Below are 19,136 nucleotides of genomic sequence, written 5' to 3'. Positions count from 1 at the left end.
GACTCTAAGCCACCCCGTTTAACTTAACCCCATGCTCTGCACCACTGTAGTCAATGCCAGTGCCCATCTGGTACTTTACTACCTCCAGTCTCTGCGTCAGTTTCTAGCAGTGGCTGCTCCCCTACTTGGAACCTCATCTTGCTCTGTCCCGTGCTGTCACCAAGCTTTATCAATTATAAAATGAGGCAGTGAATGTGGCTGGTGGGCTCCACTATCTTTCCCTTTACAGAAACACCAGAGTCCTTTTATTATCCTCAGAATGTCTACCACCTGGGAGGCTCAGCAAGCGCTAAACGCAAAATAAATGTCAACAAAAGCATGTGTTGAATTTAGAGAAACATCTCTAGAGATGCTGCGATTATGCGGGAAAATTGGTATACCAATTTTAGACTGTTATCTTCTACCACCACGTCCTTGAGAAAGCTCCTGAGAAAAGCTATTGGGCTAGATAAATAGCTCAGCAGTTAAGGTGCTAGTTTCCAAGCCTGATGACCTAAGTTCAATGTCTGGAACCCACATAATCAAAGGAGAGAAATGACTTCTCTTTAAAGTTGTCCTGTGACTGCTACGTGTGCACCTGTGGGTGCGCACACACATGTGCACATACATGTAAATATGTAAAAAAATAACTTAAAAACGCAGAAAATGAAATCAGAACCTATATACAAGTTGTGTCCAATGAAAAAATAGTCCAAAACCATTTTAGGTTCTAAAAGAAACTAGAGGTATGAACGCCGATACTGGAAAGAGATGCCCCCTTTGGAACTATGCAGTTAATCACAGCAAAAGGGAAGTGCAACAGGCAGCGACCTGCCACTGTAACCACTGCCTACATCCCGGCTTTGAGAAGGGAGTGGCAGGGCACGGCTACTTGAACGACCCAGTTCACTCTTGGCGCCAATCCATATCCTTTCCACTTCAATGCTAAATATGACCTCCGTGAAGAGTCTGCCTTGCTCATTCTTCCAATGCACATTAGTGAGCACCATCTCTAAGCCAGGCCATAAGCCAGAGGCTGAGGATTCTGGAAGAAACAAGGCAGTCTCCATTGTGTTGGAACTTAAGAATGCAACTAGTATCCACTTGTAATTGTGACAAGAGACATGAAGGAGAAACACAGAATCAAGAGAACATGTATCAGTGTGGAAGGTCAAACAGAGAGCATCAGGATGAGGACTCAGCAGAGTGAGGAAGTGGAGTGTAGAGTTAGAGCTGCAGTGTTTATTTAGCATGGCCTTGGGATGGAGGAACCATTAGTACCGGACAGTAGGAAGTGAGAGTGGTCAGGCAGAGTAGGGTGAGCATGTAATACTACAATTAGCTGTAAACCCACTGGGGAAATCATCAACTGTGAAGGACAGGCAAGAAGTCCTAGGCTGGTTAATCAAACACGCCAGCTAATCAATCATCTTCAGGAAGCTCTCTTCTGTATTTCATAGACCTAGACAGGGAGGACTTAGTGTCCACTTGCAAGTTCCCATGTTGTACTAATAAACTAATCATAGTAGGAGAAACCAGCCTGGTGGGTCAGTTGAATCAGGCACGCAGAAGTTGAAGACATTGTATTGGAATCTCAACTTGAGAATTAGGCAATCATAAAATGTCAAGAGCCACCTGCAGCTACTGTTGTCCTCCCAGTGTAACCCTGAATAGTAAAACCAGAAGAGCAGGTATCAACAAACCCCAGACATTCTACCTCAGAACTTCAAGCCTATCTTTGCCTTTGCAGTCAGCCAAAATGGAAAGCAATGTTTCCACAAACATTACCATATTCAATGCCTAATTTAGGTGGTTACTTTTGGTTGAATTCTCAAAAGTTTTATGTAATGAAACTTTCACCATTAGCCTTACTTTAGGGCTGAGGTCAAGAGGTGCAGGGCTCCTGACAAAATGACTTCAGGGTCTTCATTTATCTTTGAGTATCCTTGTAAACTTAACCAGAGTCACAGCTGGCACAGTAGCTGCAGGTTTTTAATGCACTATTTCCTCAGAAGACATTTAAAAACTAGAGTACAGATTCAGCTGGGGTAATCTTATGCCTCAACTAAACTGGGTATCTGCTAAAGATGGAGTCTGTCAGCTCAAAATTTCAAGATTTGGGACTTAAAATTTAGAGCCACACCCAATCAGTCTTCAAGTGTCACTGCAGAAACCATGTGAAAATGCAGATCCCTAGACTCTACCAAGAGACTCTAGTGTGGGTAATGTAAACCATTTAAGAAGCCACTTTTCAGAAACATTGCTAATATCAAATAACAGCAACAATCTTTGACTGAAAGGCCAACATGTCACTGGAGTAGGCCCAGTGGTCATTACCTATAGACTCTGCATGTCCCTCACGAGACTCTACTGTGGTAATGTGAGGCTCAATGTAGCCACAACTAAGCTTCTTTTCCTTTTAAACTTTCATTTAATAATTATTGTAATGGTACCAAAGTAAATGAGCACAGGGATCTCAATGGAATTCTCTAGAAGGACCATAGTATACATAAATGATGTGTGAATTGCAGACTAGAATGGATCTTGTCTCAGTGGTTAGAAGGCCTCTGCATTTCTAATAACATTAGTCAATCTCTCCAGTTAATGTTTCAGAAAAGCTCCAGAGAAGAGAGTTAATCAACATATTCTGTTGCATTATCTCAATACTAACATTGTTTAGTTAACAGTGACACACGACAAAGTTATTCACTTTTGTTTGGATGCTGGAGACAAACATCTTTATTAAAGATACTACCAAAATTTTGGCAAACATTTCAAAACAGATTTGTAAACATAATGCTTCCCTTTTCAACCGGCAGCACTTTGAAAAGACGATACAAGACAACACAACCTGAATCAACATTAGTTCAAAATCCTTATATTTTGACCACATAACTTATGTTCCCACATGATAAGACAAGAGATAGTTTAAATCAACATTAACAGATAAACTCCATGAAATGAAAGTTTGTGCTGTTTGATGAATCACAGTATGTTATGGTTAAATATATCTACTTTTTTTTTTTTATATTCCTGGTATCCAGGATTGAAAAAAAAATCTTTAAATATACATCTGATGTAGGTAATAGCTTCTTTGCATATCTCTCTTCAAAAAATACTTTATAGCAGTATATAAATAGGTTACCTACACATTTAATTTTTATTATTTTCCCCAAAACTATAGATCTATTTCATTTTTATAACATATCAATTTTTTGCCCAACATTAATAAAGCTGACAAACTGTTGAAATGGAAATGCTTTTGTCTTCCACAATAGAAGTAGCAATTTGACAGAAACAAATGAACAAACAAACATCACCAACAACCTGCTGTAACACTCATCAGTTGTTTAACCTGAGCGTCTGGCCTACTGAGTAGCAGCTTTTTACCTTCCTGCAGCTCACACCTACATCAGTTCTACAGATACACAAGCTAAACACACACACACACACACACACACACACACAGACGCTGGTAGGCCACAGTGTGCTTCCCTTGGCTGTCAGCACAGGGAAGCAGTGTAGCTATTAACCACACAATGTATACAACTAGCAAACACCTTAAGGCAGCCATTGCAATGGGGGGGGGGGTTTAACTTACAGGGCAGGTTTAACACTCTAGAGCCAGTCAGCCCTTTGTGTGTGTGTGTGTGTGTGTGTGTGTGTGTGTGCATGTGCATGTGTGTAAATATATATGTGCATAGAAAACTACACACATATTCACACAACTTTCTATTTTTCAACCCTCCAAAACAATGTTTTGATTTTTTTTGAATTTTGTGCAAATGTCTAAATATTCTACCATTTAAGGCAAAGAGTTTGCATTAAGAAAGATCAGAAAATAGGCTTATGAAAAGCATTTTCACTTTGCACATTACGGTTTTGTTTTTAAACACAAGCAACTCTTAAGTATGGACATTGCATCCCTGATACCTAAAAGAAAAATCATCTCTAATGACAAACACAAGTTTTCAAGGAAAAATTTGATTTGAAGTATAGACACTGGACCCCCAATATCTAAAAAACTGCTTCTATTAACAAACAAGTTTGGGGGTGCGGGGAGGTCCAGAAAAAGAAAGCAGCTTCAAAGTTCAGGGAAGCAAAGTAGAATGAAGAGAGAGAGAAAAAAAAAGTAACTCAAGTTTACTAATACTGAAACTTCCAACAAGCAAAGTTTCATCTTTTAGAATCTAAAGCAACTCATCTGGAATTTTAAATAAATAAGTTTAAGTTTTATTCACATCTTCTGGTCCAAGCAGAGTTCTAGTGCCATGACTCTGCTTGCTGTTGGTCAAATTCACCTATTAGTCTTTTGATGTGAGCCAGCTTGTTATGAAGATACTCGCATCTGTATTTTTCTTCATGGTAATTGGGACTGGACTGCAGACAAAGAAAACAGAGAGGAATTAGGTCACAGAATCTACAGTGCTTCTCACTGCAGGCCAGACGGCACAGTGCTGATACCCACCTGCTTGATCTTCTGATATTCTTGTAAGACTTCTTCATGAACATTCTGCAAAATTAAAAATTAGAAATGAGAAAAGAAGGAGTGGTGGTGGTGGTGGGCAGTACAGTACCTAACAGGCATCTGGCCAGGTGTGGAAAATATCAATGAGAAGATATAACTTGGGACATTTTTATGGAAGGCAATTTGGCAGCAGCTAAATTGCAAAATAGCAAATGCAAAATTGACTCAGCAATTCTACAAGTTCTGCAGGTCTACCTGCCTGAGCTTATGATGCAGACAGATACAAGGCTAGCAGTTCTGTCCAGCAAAAGACAACCCACACTATGGGAATGCCCTTAGGGTTACACAAGGGATACCAAATACCAACAAACACAACTGCTTTCTGGGATATATAAAGATTGTTTATGGGGCATTATACTAGTGAAAAAAAATCAATGTACAAAATAATATAGGTAGTTTGATACTATCCTTAAAACCAAGACACAGTTCTATATTTAATTATTCAATAATCTTTAAGATTTCTTCTAAATTTAATGAGACCAGGAGTCACTGTAATGGTTTAAGTTACTAGAATGTAACACATTGGTGTCTCTTACAATTGCAGAAAACTCACCCTACTTAGTTGTGTTTTGTATGTTTCCCAATACATTATATATTGTAGTGGAATACCCCCACCCCCTCACTTTTTAAAGAATGATTTCAAGTACATTTGTTTCCTAAAGCAGTAGGGAGGCAGGTCTGCTTGCGCTAAGGCTAGTGGAATGGCTAGTAGGGAAGGTAAGAAATGAAAGTTAGCCCATCTAAGAACATGTCCATCTACCTGGTACTCTTTTGAACCCGGAGAAAGGCGTTTTCGTTGTGCATCCAGTTTAATAAATCTCCTGGCTACAGTCTCCATCCTGGCATGCAAAGCTCTGTACTCATCATACTCAGCGTTGAAGTCATCCTTGTAATTCTGGCGTTGCTCATAGGAGACAATAGCAATATATTTTCTAACAATAAAAGAGAGAAATGGGATAAGTGGAGAGAAATAATAAGCTTGGTGGCATGAGTCTGAGACACCACCCACACAGGTGTCTCCAGGAACTGAATGTCACCCTCTCTCCGGTTTCTTGCCAGGTCACTCAGATAGCAGGCCTCAAGTGTGTTCACAGAGAATGAGTGTGGAAAAGATCTCAGTGGCAATGGAATCCACATAAAATGAAAAGTGTTCTTCCAGACTTGCTTCTAGAGCTTTCCCCCCAAACAATGGAGTGGAGGAGACCAAGCCATCTGTTAGCAGACATCTCAAGACACAAATACTTGATGGGTAACATGACAACAGGAGAATGCCACACAGCCACTCAGCACTCAAGTCAAAACTGACTTAGGACCTCCTGCGCTGCGAGAGGAGGTGTCTTTTAGAACGGTGACAAGCAGAAATGCCAACAAAAGCCTTCCAGTTTGCCCTCTCCATTCCTTTCCTGACATTTCTAACCACACATTAAGAAGATTTTTTCTTTTGACAGTGAGTGAGGCCCTCTCCCCATTTTTGGATAAAGAAAGATTTATTTAATATGTGTAAACACAGGTGCCTGCATGTATGTATGTGTACCTCATATGTGCCTTACACCCCATGGAATCTAGAATAGGGCACTGGATCCTCTTCAACTGGACTCATAGACAGCCACAAGCCACTTACTGTGGATGCTGAGAACTGAACCTTAGTCTTCTTAAAAGAGCAGTAAATGCTCTTAACCACTGAGCCATCTCTCTAGACCTTTCTTTTGGGTTTTGAGAGACAAGAGTCATATTGCCCAGGCTGGCCTCGAAATTCCCATCTTCCTACCTCTACTTTCTGAGTGCTAAGATTACAGGTATGCATTGCCACACGCAGAGAATTCCTCCAGAACTTTCCAACACAAAGTTATACAACAGAAGGCCAGCATTGCGCTTAGTCTAATTTACTGTCTTAACAGAATGCCACAAATCTGTGACTAGTCCTGAGAACCTTATAAAAGTGAAGGCCACTTTTACAACATGCCAGGTGATTCTGCAGTACATCAGTTATAAGCTCATTTTAACAGTAAAACGAGCAGTATCATCAGTTCACAGTTGACTTCTTCCCCCCCCCCCCCACTCTGTTTTTCTGCCATGGGAGGTCCAATTTCCTTTGTTATTTTGGGTAAAAACTGAGACTAGGCAGCTGGTGGGAGCTGCAGGACTCATCCCGAGGTGCACACTTGAGTCTTACGGTGGTAATGTCTTGGAATTGGGCCTCTCCAGATGGTTTTCTATAATCCTACCGGTTTTATTTAAGTTGCTGGATCACAGATGCCTTCCTGGGAAAGTGAGAAAAGTGATGCAGTGTGCAAACTCAGTGTCCTCATTAATGTTTTTATTTCTGCTGAGTTAAGACAGTGTGGAGGTTGGGTCTTCCCAGTGTAACTGAGACAGGAGTAGTGTGCCAATTTAAGCTGCCCTGCTGGCCTCAGCTGCAAAAGGAACACTGCCAGCCACATGGGAGCTGCCCTCCCCAGACATGCTACCTTACAGCACGCTGGAGGAAGCCCCGACGGTCTATGAGGTTCCTGGGAATAAGCATGTATAAAAAAAGAATAAACTGAAACTCAGGTTTAAGTCACTGTGTAGTGCATTTATTTCGCTTTCTAAAAATCTGACCTTTAGTATTTTATTTAATAACTCTGTTAAGGAAAAATACCAACTAGGTCAATAATTGAGTTGCTGTTTGATACTGGCATTTTAACATGTATTTTAAACAAAGTTTTATGACTTTGCAGTTGGCTTTTAAAGAGGTAGCAGAGTAAAAATGCACAAACACAGGTTAACACAACCGTAAGCAAGAAAAGCACTCAGTATATAAAAATTAGTAATATTGGGGTTACATGGGCTGATCGTGGAGGTTTCTTAATGAGTCTCTTTAGTTTTCTTATGAGGAAACGTAAGCTCTGTGTTTTGGAAATGTTCTTGTTACTTCTAGAAAATAGTTGTATTGGCTGGTAAACTTCATTTTTAGTGTGGGTGAGATATATTGTTTTTATTAAAGCAAATTAAGCATACAACAAAAGCCTTAGTGCACAAGGATTCGCTGAGGCAGAGGTCACTTCTTAGTGACAGTTTTCTGCTGAAAGACTACATTAACACATTAGGACTAACCCAAACACTTCTTAAATATAGTCAGCTAGTTAGGTCGGCAAACACGGCGAAAGCTTTAAATCCAAGGCACAAGTTTTAGGATACACTATTTTATAGATATCTCTATTAATAAAAGGACTTAAAATATATCACAGGAGAATGGTGTGCTACTTCAGGGCTCAACTTTCCCAAGTCTAAGGAGCAGCAGGTGGGTGAAGGGGTGAAGCCCTCAGCAACGGGTGTGTGAGGCTGTCTTGAATGGCTGGCCTGCTCCCTTGTGGAGGTTGCTACACTATCTCAGACAGCAGGGTACTTAGGGAGGCTCCTCTGGCTTCTGTTAGCTGAGGGGTGATAATTAGCATCGTGCTTTCTCATTCTCCAGCAACTATAGCTTCCACAGTAGTGTTAAAGCAGAAGTGACAACTCTGTAAACCTGAACTGTTCTCTCTTTTGCAAGAAGCAAGGTTAAAAGCAGTGTCTCACTCTCCCCTCTATGAAATGGCGCTAACAGAAAAAAATGTGCAGACAGTTCAGATTATATCTTCATGTCCCATGTTGTACCTACTTTGCAAATTTGTTTCATTTTGAAAGCTATCTGCTATCAGAGCTTTTTGCTCTTCCATATTCCACTTTTCCAGACACCTGCAACTTAATTATTTTCTTCTTACAGAAGCCTTTTATTGTATGATAAAGCTAGAATTATATGTCCAAGTTATAATTTCTGTGATAAGTAGGTTACAAAAAAACATTCCCAGCTCAGCATTTACCAACTTGTTGTCTCAAGAAAAACCATATTACCTGCTACAAAAGTGAAATGATCTAACTTTACTATTTTTTTCCTCTTAAAACTAATTTGAGAAATAGACCGTTGTCTACATAAAAATGAAGCTATGCCTGCTCTGTAATGTTCAGTGCAGAGGTTCCAGCACTCACAGCCCTCTGGGCCCCTCTAGGGGCTGCACACTGATGTCAGCTTTAAAGGCTATTATGCTCAGCCTGATCCTGGAACCAAGACAAGCTTCTCTATACTTAAAAACCATGGAACACTGCTCTGAGCAGGGCAGGCACAACCTGCTCCTGGGGATTGGGGACAGCAGGCTTAATGGCAGCCTTTCAAATGCAGAGGTGGCTTCAAGACTCTATTTCTGGAATTTCTTACTTTTTTGATTTGCAAATTATGGGAAAAGAATTTGCAAAGTATCTAAAATTAAACAGCTTTCTCCATTGGCAGATGGAAAACTTACACCAAATAATCTGGCAGTTCAATTGTCGAAGAAGGCTCCATGGAGGCAGTGCAATCTTCTTTAACTCCTATGAAGGGGGGAAAAAAATCAGAGCGTTCATCAACGAGTATAGCTATCAAATGTCTCTTACTTTAAAATAGATTAGAAACACGTGGAACCTTTTCCTCAAATTCTTTTCTTCCACTTCAAAAAGCAACAGCAAGCAAGGAATACAATGGAACATAAACAATGAAGGCTGTGCCCAGTGCCAGCGGAGCTGACGCCAGGCATTTAACTCACCCTGGCTACTGCAATGTCTGCACAGTAAAGGAATTCCATTTTAAGCCAAGGTCAAGCTCCAATTCTTCCAACAGTATGGCATCTGCCTTGTAATTCAAAGACTGTGGTGGCACACGTAGCCAGCCAATGGGAGATACTAATTTTACAGTAACATCTACTTTTCATGAGATTCAAACAAGGCAGAAGAAATAATAAAGTCAGGTAGCAGCCTGTTTGGGTCACTGTATTTTTACTGCCGCCCTTTCTGTAGCCGGAAAGTGGACTGGATAGGAGGTTTTCCAGCAGATCACAAGGCATTAGTGAATGGGGATTCATTCCCCTCTTACCTTTGGTTCTCACTGTGCTAGACAGATTTTAGAGAAAGCAGTAAAAACTGTTGTAGTTACTCATGGCTATGCTGTTAAAAGTGAGTAAATTCTCAGTATTACACTGTTTAACACACAACTCCTAGGGACTATGTTTAAACATTAAGTTTTTTATTTTTAATATTTTTTAATCAATATACACTTAACTCAAACTCTGATTTCCTGGCAAAACATGTTCACTGTAAAAAAAAAAAAAGTGAATATCTGACAATTTCTCAGTCTTCTGAAAGATAAAATATACTAAATAAATTACAAAGACTCAGTGGGCTTATTGTTCACTTATATAAATCTGACTCAGGCATGGCCAAAAGAGCCTGAGTCTTCAAGGAAGAGCATCAGGTACAGATTCCTTCTTCTTGCCATAGCTGGCAGGACAGTTCTAACGGACACAGAGGATGAGGGTCTGGATCTGTCCTCCACTTGTGAAGACCATACTTGGCTCTGGAAAGCTGTCCTACATACTGCAAAAGGATTTAAAGACACTAGACCTGTTTACCCAGGCCTCTAACCCTGACAACATACACGTTCCTGTAGTAGTCTCAGCACACTGGGACCCACTGGTACTAGCATGGCTCGGAGTCAGCCTCTAAGGGTGCAAGTGTGGAGAGGAGAGGGTGGTACAAGCAGTTCACCCACTAGCCTGGTCCCACTGCCGTGTGCAGAGTGACATCTGGAGGGTGCCCAGGAAATCTGGCTTATTAAATCCAAATATGAAGTTTTACTCCAGGGTTTATCCTGACTTGACAAACTAAGTACAAAGAGTAGTGTAGGTCAGGGATAAGAACTTACCCTTGGGTCGTCATCTACTATTATGCTCATCTACACAGTTTAAGAGATATGTTTTGCCATGCAATCTACCCAGTCCACACCACCTATATCTTACTCCCCTCTGCAAATTTCACCAGGAGAAAATAATGAAAGCTCCTTCCATTTGGCGTAAATGGTCAGTTAAACCTCAGGATTTTAGGCCTTCAGAGTTATGAGGGAGATAAGGAGTAACAAATGATGTCAGTTTACTGACAAAAATCTCTATCAAGCTAGTAATAGGTAGCCACCTTGTGAAGCAAATTCCTCTCATTGCAAATGACAATGATGTAGCTTGCCTATTTTACAAAGAATGTGACAATCTTTCTGTGATAGTACTAATTATAGCAGGAGAATCTCTGGCTTCTCAAAAAGGAGGAAATGGGTATTTCTATTGCCTATTGTGTATCTGTTTAAGTCAGGTCAAGGATGGCATGTACCTGTTACACCGAGGTTGCACAATATGACAGAGAAGGGAAAAGTACCAAAGGGAAGTCTTTGGAGAATGATAAAGTCATTCTAAAATGCCATTATAACTCTACACCCAGAAGCCATGTTTCATACTTGGTAAAGAGAGACTCAAGTGGAAGCTAAAGGTGGGAGAGAACAATGTACTACAATGCACAATATTAAGATTAATTCAGCATTATTCTAAAGAGTTTCATTTCCAACTTATGCTCTTCCAGTTTATGAAACACGGAAAGCATTTTGTTTTTTCTTTTAAACAAAGTAAAATACCTTCACTGGGATTTGGAGTGGAGTTCCTCAGCTTGGCAGTTTCTTCTCTCTGAAGGTCTTCCTCCTTTTCTTCCATCGTTGCGATGTCATGGTTTTTTATTTGGTCCTTTTCCTTGTGTTTTTTAGACTTCTTTTTGGACTTTTTGTGAGACACTGGGTGGTTTTCTTCCACAGGCTTTGGACACTTGAGCAGAGCTGAGCCAGGGGGTAATGTTTCCAGACAAGTCCTAGAGGTATATTTATCTTGCTGGTCCTCAAAGATGCTACCGTTTTGACTAAAACTGTCAACAGGTAGGTCTTGAGTCCCCCGGCCTTCTGGAGTGCTAGGGGAGTTGGAGTTGGAGTTTACAGTCTGAGGAGGATTTGAGACAGGCAAGTGGGTTGAAGGCAGCGGTGAGGGTGAGGGGGTGGCTGCAGCTGCAGGGGGCGGTAGGAGGCCTGTAGGAGATTTCTCACTGGTGGGATTCAAATGGCCATTTAGTGTTGGTGGGACTCTGTTTGTCAGGTGAGATATTCGAGCCTTTTTGTTCATTAGAGGATCAATGAAATCCGAATCCAAAGGTCGTTTCTGTGGTGGGGGGGGAAGGGGAAAAAGGATGAGATTTGAAAGCTGAGCAGCCTTATTCATCACCCCCCATACCCTTTAAGAACTCTTAACCAAATGTAAACTCCCAATTTTAGTTCTTCCATCAAAAGCAGAATAGGGAAACAGTGCCAAATAGTGATTTCAGATCTTGCAGGCTACCCTAAAGCCCAGAGACTGTTCTGGTTGATGTGCATTAGACTACTCGTACCACACTAAACAGAAGTAACCATCCTCCATGCTAGCTGCAGCTGGACTAGTTCTAGCAAGTGAGAAGAGAAAGCAGTTTGCACCATCTGACTCTGTGAGCACCAGTAAGGCTGGTAATGGACAATGTGCCCAGACTCTAATTGGCTAAAGTGTTCCAGTTGTAAATATGTTGGCTGTCATTTATCTGATGGCTGTCACCATCACACTGTGAACTAGCTCATCTTTACATTCATTTCTCTAAGTATAGCTATTGTAGAAATGGCATTTTATTTTCTCAATGTACATATATGTTTGCAATGTTGTAAACTAAGTCTATGAAGACTGTCTCATTAAAATGAAGCAGACACACTTTAAAAATCTTGTTATGTTAGCTCAATCCAGTATTCACAATAACACTTTATAAGTTAAAAAGGAAAACGAACAAGTGAAAAGTATATAATTATAAGCCAGTTAAATATTTTCTATTTGGGGACTGGAGAAATGGCTCAGTAGTTAAGAGGCTCTGTTCTTCCAGAGGACCCGTGTTCAATTCCCAGAATCCACATGGCAGCTCACAACTGTCTGTAACTCCAGTTCCTGAGGATCTGACACCCTCACACTGACATACATACAGGCAAAACATCAATGCACATGAAATGAATATATACATTAAAAACAAAATTGTATTTGGACTTAAAAGGAAATAATCAATCAATTCATTCATTTCTGTTTTCACTTTAGTGTCCAGCATGTAACTTAGCCAGAGTAGATTCCGATCACATCAGTTGGCATCAAAAGTTAAGTCCTATAGACAACCGACCCCTGAGGGTGGACCTATTCATCTGTCCTCCAGCTGCATTCCTCATAGTGATATCGGACACTCTGACACACCGCTAGCCTCTTTCCTGTGTTCCCCACACATCTGTTTGCTTTCCCCTAGTTCTCCAGAGTAGCATACAGAGAGAGGAGGTGCTGTATTAGAATCTGGGTTTGGCAGGGAGGCCTCTGACACCATTGTCCCAAAGCACTCAAGACAGGAGAGCTCTCTGAGAGGACCCACTGAGACAATTCTCAACTAGAATACAGTCTGAGGCATCTTCTGATTACAATCAAATTGGAAAAAAAAAAAAAAAAACCAAAAAAACCTTTAAGGCAATGTATTTACAACATGCCACCATTTTTAATTTTCCCCAGAGACATTTCAGAAAAAAATTAAATATCTTCAATCTTCCATATAACCTGAGAATTATATAGGGGACTTTATGTGTCTTCCAGTTAGTGACCAAACTGCAAAGCAAAAAAAAATTTTATGATAAATTTAAATTTAGAAGTGGCAAAAGTATTCATTAAGCCCTTTGACAAGCAGAGCAGAGCAGCACGGTGTAAAGCATTCTAAATGAGGTCAAAACCGAGCGCTTGGCCATGAATTAGTTCTGGTTTTGGGGCATGTCATCCGTATGCTTCCTTCACCTACGAATCAGACGTGAGTGACTATGCTGAGCTGCAGGGCAGGCCTGGGACTCTGTAACTTCCTGACATACCTGAGGGGATGAGGCGGAATCTTTGCTGGAACACATGGGAGACTCTGAGTGGCTAGTGCCAGCATTCTGAGATGGATTTAGCTTTCTGTAAAGGAAACACATTTTCCAGGTAAATTAACATCCAGATCCATCATACACAGAAGTCTATTATTTTTTTCTAAAAAAGTGATGACAGTTTCAAAGTTTTTCTTAAATTTTACCATTTTTTTTTTTTTTTTTTTGGTATTCTGAAATGCACAGAACAGAAAACTATTCCTGCTTTTCTTTCCTACCTCAACACCAAAATAACCCTGAATGGAGTATTACTCATCTGTACCATTTGTAAAGGCAAAAGGGAAAAAAGGAACTTACCTAGAGAGCACTGACTCTAATGACCGTCTATCTGCCTCACTGTAACCTGGCCAGTCTCGCTGGAGCTCCTTAAACACATAGTCCTTTAAGGTATAGGAGAGGTCCTTAGGATTCAGATTGGCCACCTGGAGCACAGTACGAAGACAGATCATTAGCTATTCCTGTTGGCTGTGTACATCTTTTTAATGCTCCCCCTGGGAATATGTCTAAAGGCCCCTATATCGTACCACAGAAACACTTGTGCATAACAGTCACCGCTATTGTATTCATACCAGAAAGGAAATGAAGCCGGCCTAACTGTCCACCTTTTGTTGAATAATAGATAACAATGTAGCACTTGCATGGGCGCGCGCACACACACACACACACACACACACACACACACACAGACAGAGTGGAATTTTACTCAGCTGTGAAATTTTCAGGAAAATAGAAGGAACGGAAAAATACTCTGTATGAAGTGAAGGAAAGAATCTAGTCTCAGAAGATAAAACTCCTTATGTCCTTTTTTTCCATGTTTACTTGAACCTTTGATGTTTGTATGTACATAATTTTGTGATCTCATGTCACAGCATCCATATGAGGATAACTTTGTAGAGTCAGTTCTCTCTCAGACCTCTGTGTGGGTTCTGACGGCCAACTCAAGCCAGGCTTGCAGAGAAGCACTTCTACCCACTGAGTCACTTTCAGTGTCGCTGTGTCACAATACAAATCCTTGGTTACTTCTATTTAAACAGAAAACAATACAAATCCTTGGTTACTTCTATTTAAACAGAAAATAATCAGGGCCCGACTGTTGAGTAACAACGTCTCAGCCAGCAGCATGAAGTGTCATTACAAATACTAATTTTGATAATCTTGTTTTTTATTTCCTTTGTGAAATTTCTTCAAGTTCATTTCTTTTATTTGCCAACTTTCCTGAAGAACTTTTATTCAAGGTCCTTGAAATCCCCTTAAACCAATAAACTAAATCACAAACTAAAGGTTGCTCAGATATCTGTGGAGGGCTTATTCCCAAGTGAAATCTTTTCCTACCCCTTAACTACAATTCCTAGAATATCCAGTCAATAATCTACTCACTACACTAATCTATGGGCTTATTTCCAACTAAAAGTACTTACATTTTTTTTAATTGACAGTATCACATGTTACATAACAAATTTTAGTCATTTTTAACCCTGCATTTCCCTTTCTCCTTCATCTCAACAAGTCTCCCTCCCACACACCAAAAATATGGGAAGGTATTCCTTCCCATAAGTTTGGAAATAGTCTTTTCAGTAATTTGACTTCTTGCTGTGATTTTTTAAAAGAACTGTCAGATTTAATAGTTTGTCTCATATGACCACTAATTTAATACTAATGTTGTCATAAAGCAGCCTTCCAACTTGTAAATGAATGAATACAAGATGTAACCACCCTTATTTTGAAATGGAATATACAGAACAATGGTTTTCTTTTTCTATTCTGACAACATACATACTAACACCACATCCCCACCACAATCCCCCTTTGAGGTTTGTGTATGGACAATCTCCTGGTCACTTCCCTTCCCTCAGGCCTTTCTCATGTCTCCTATGCTCATGCTTTATATGCGGATGTACTCAAAAACTGCCTTCTGCCCTATTTTCTTTATTCTTCTCCTTCCTGTGCTCACACAACTGTAAAATTTACAATGTACAATTTGTATGCCAATTCCTAAATGTATGGCTCCAGCCCCAAATGTCCTCTGAATACTTACATATTCATCTGTTGGATATATCTAACCAACATTTCCAAACCCACCACATCCTCACACCTATCCCCTTTCTGTACTTCTCTAATCAGTAGCTCAACATCCACTGAATTGCTCTGGTCAGTACCTACTCATAACCATAGGCCCCTTTCTTCATATTTGTTAGGAAGGTTTTCTCAAAATGTATCTCTAATCTATGAAACCAACTCCACCAGACCAAGCTGCCAATACATCACAGCTTGATTTCTGCAGTAGACTTATTTAAATAGTCTTTCTCTTCCATTCTCAACCCACAAGCCATTCTTGACACAAAAGTGAGTGGCCCTTCTGAGCATACATCACATTACAGTATATTCTTGCTTGAACTCTACTGCCACTTCCCATCTCACTCCACAGAATCTCCTTATCCCTGGTCTGCAATGCCTTCTGGGATTTAGTCTCCATCCCTTCTACCAGGCTTCCAGAAATGACAACTCTTCTTGTCTTTTGTTTTTCATTTCAGCTAAAAGATAACCATCCAAGAAAGAGGTCTCCCTTTATGAGTAGATCTCTTGTCCAGCCCCTCTATCTTATAGATATACTTCAGAAGGTCAGGGGTTACCATGTGGTGGGGGAATCATGGAACTCCCACACCTACAATGTTATCTGATATAGTCCAGGCACAGTCACCTTTGTGTTCAAAGGGAATTATATAGATTTAAGTATATTTCCATACACTATAAATAACCTTAAGATTACTTACAATAGCCAATAAAACATAAATATTATATACAAGGTTGTTATATGTTATTGTTTGAGGAATAATGACAAGGAATAAAGTCTATGTATGTTCAGTAAAGACACAATTAAAAAGCTGTGATCTTCAATTAGTTGAATTCATAAAGTGTAGAGCATGTTGGTACAGAGAACCAGCTGTTCTAAATGAACGGAATGAGTGATTGTGAGCTTGACTCAAATACCCAAAGGTTAAGATTCAAGTTTATTGTGTTGTTTTGACTTTAAAAAAGGTTTTCTAAGAAAAGTCCATTCTAAGAAAAAGGAAGCTGTATGTTTGTATACCAACAGACAGCTTAAACCACAACTAGTATATTATTAAGTATTTTAATATTTTAATTAATAACATTCATAGGGCACTCAAAGAAAACAAAAATGTAGGTAAAAAATCAACAAAAATATCTACTGGCATGGGCAAAACAGAACTGATCATTTTAGCTAGCATGTTTGTTACCTAGTTAGTGATAAAATAACCAAGTTTTTGATAATCTTATTCTGTTACTCTACTCCTTTTCATGTCAGTGTTGGTCAGTTTCATGAAGCAGAAGTCATGATTAGTGGTTAGGAATGTTCAAGATAAGGAATGTGTAAGTAACTGGCTTAAGTCAAAGTTCTTAATATGCATGTTTTCTCTCCTCTGCAGATGAAATACCTAGCTATACTGTGCCTGGCATGTAGTGCGAGCTTCGAGCTTCCACCGTGGTAGGTTGTACTGGCCTCTTTATCTGTTTTCCCTAGACTAGTGGTTTCAGTTCATATTGAACATCCCAGTTACTCAAGGGCTTTCTATAATATTGGTGCTTACACCCTTCTTTCAGATGCTTCATTGGTTTGTGTGGGATGGAATCTGGCACAAGTACTTCTTAAAAAGATCCTTGAGATATTCAATATACAGCCAGGATGAAACCATACTCAATGATTCTTCAAAACAATCGGAGATTCTCACATGCAATTGTTCAGGGTCAAGGATACCCAATTTTAGATAAGGCTAGCTATACTCACAACATCACAGAACTCCTGTCCTATTTCATCTTCTATCTTAGGAGGGAATTCAGACTTTCTGTAGGCGCATTTACCATGTATTTTGTGATATGCGACCTGACTCTCTCCCCAACAGAAGACTGAACTAACACACTGTCTCATTCTCACAGTCATTCTCCTTCCCCCTTTTCTTTAGTTTTAATAAGGGCTGTGTGACATATAGATTAAATAAAGACCCCTCCAAATGACTGAGGGACTGGCTGATACCAACCTACAGATGATGGCGGCTTTACTCTCTCATAACATTATAGACTTAAAACTGTTATTTCTTTAGTATCAGATAAAGTATGCAATTTTTAAAAAATGATAAAATTTAAGAACAACTTTGAAAATGTCATCATTGTTTTAGAAAAATGATAGAATTCTGTTTATGATGGATCTGAATGTTAATTTATATTTATCACCTGAAGTAAGTATGAAAAATACAGGAAATCACTATCTTCCCATTGTAGCTTGCGATTGTCCAGTAACTGCTCATAGCTACTCTTGAAATACTCATATCCCTTAATAAAAACAAGTGACCGATCTTGGCATACACAATGGCCAAAACATATAAAGTAATAAGGGCTTCAAAGAATATGGAAGGACACATTCTAAATGATTTACTAGGCAAGAGTATTGGGCTTTACACCAACTGAAGATCAACAGAGGACATCATACAACTTTGCCTGTATAAACCATTGAAGCGTAGGTGATAGTTTAGGTGACTTAAGATGAAAACAAACAAAAACTTTCCTAGTTCTTAATGAAATTTTGGGCAAAACTGGTTTTAGCCAAGTGAGGACAATGCTCACATTTCAACCAGTTTTTAATGAAACGTCCCAAAGGACGGCTTAAGCTCTATAGAGTGGTGCAGACCAGTACTATCAGCACTCAGGAGGGTGAGGCAGGACGATCACCAAAACTGAGTTCATAGCAAGCCCGAGAAACTTGGCAGTCCTTCACTTTAAAAAACAAAAACAGCCCAAGATGTCCTACCCTAATAATATTAAACATGAAATGTCTTTATCTCAAAAATAGTGACAATATTAGCAAGAGAAAGAAGAGGTTTTATTTGTTGTTTTAAAGCCAGGGTCCTACAGAGGCGGGCACTCACTCTGTAGTTCAGGAGTCTCCTGAACTTGAGGTGATTCTCCTGCCTCCACCTTCTGAGTGTTGTTATAGGCATGTCCTGTTTGTGAGGTCCTAGGGATCAAGCCTAGGGCTTAAAGCACACTGGGAAAGTATTCTATTAACTAAGCTTCACCTGCGGCCCATCCAGTGTTAAGGGAACCTCCCCAGAAGGTGCAAACAGACGCCTCTTTCAAGCTGTCCTCACCTGTTGCAGAATTGCTCCCAAAGAGTTCTTGTCCTTTTGATTGACGCCATCTTTCTGCAGGCGGGCAAGCAACTCGGGTTTCTTATAGGCTTTTAGTGCTAGTAAGTGGATGACCCTATCTCTGTATGGCCTCTGAGAAACACTGCTGCCACCCTGTGTCTTTCGAATTGTATTTGCAGGGTTCATGGGGGTTGACCTTTTCCTCTCAGGCACTGCATCTGAGATGGCTTGAGGCGCTTTCCGAATCTGCACTCTTTTCCCTAAAGTCCAGTGGAAAAGACACTGTTACAAATCTGTGTGTTATAACATAATGAGCATTTTTAGTTTCCACAACCCAATCTAGATATTATTATATTCATTTTTACTTTAAAGAAACTTAAAAGTTTTAATACAGTTGCCTATAATATAGAGAAGAAATTTTTAATAGGATAATTTTTAAAATACATACATATTATTGATGTATTTTGCCATTTAGCTACATACACATGGGCAGTAATTAGCGATACAAGCAACAGATCAGCAAATTTTAGATTGTTGACTATTTGATGATAGGTAGAAATAAAGTAATTTCAATGCTTTCCTGTGTCACCTAACA

The 19,136-nt window shown here is 39.8% G+C and overlaps 1 protein-coding gene across 1 annotated transcript in view; it reads right to left on the bottom strand.

Annotated features, from left to right (window-relative positions):
• Positions 1–2,689: 2,689 nt before the first annotated feature.
• Ell2 (elongation factor for RNA polymerase II 2) overlaps positions 2,690–19,136 on the bottom strand; it is a 68,876-nt gene continuing 52,429 nt past the window's right edge. Inside the window, exons 5-12 of the mRNA XM_051182761.1 lie at positions 18,542–18,801; positions 13,677–13,801; positions 13,326–13,410; positions 11,013–11,580; positions 8,827–8,893; positions 5,268–5,439; positions 4,448–4,492; positions 2,690–4,359 (exon numbers count right to left, since the gene is read on the bottom strand). Coding sequence (XP_051038718.1) covers positions 4,243–4,359; positions 4,448–4,492; positions 5,268–5,439; positions 8,827–8,893; positions 11,013–11,580; positions 13,326–13,410; positions 13,677–13,801; positions 18,542–18,801 — 1,439 coding nt within the window. The 3' untranslated portion in view covers positions 2,690–4,242. The remainder of the gene's footprint in view (positions 4,360–4,447; positions 4,493–5,267; positions 5,440–8,826; positions 8,894–11,012; positions 11,581–13,325; positions 13,411–13,676; positions 13,802–18,541; positions 18,802–19,136) is intronic.

This window comes from Phodopus roborovskii, unplaced genomic scaffold (genome assembly GCF_943737965.1).
Source record: "Phodopus roborovskii unplaced genomic scaffold, PHOROB, whole genome shotgun sequence".
NCBI lineage: Eukaryota > Metazoa > Chordata > Mammalia > Rodentia > Cricetidae > Phodopus > Phodopus roborovskii.
The sequence above is the reverse complement of the archived record's forward strand: the minus strand, read 5'-3'. Positions and strand labels throughout refer to the sequence as shown.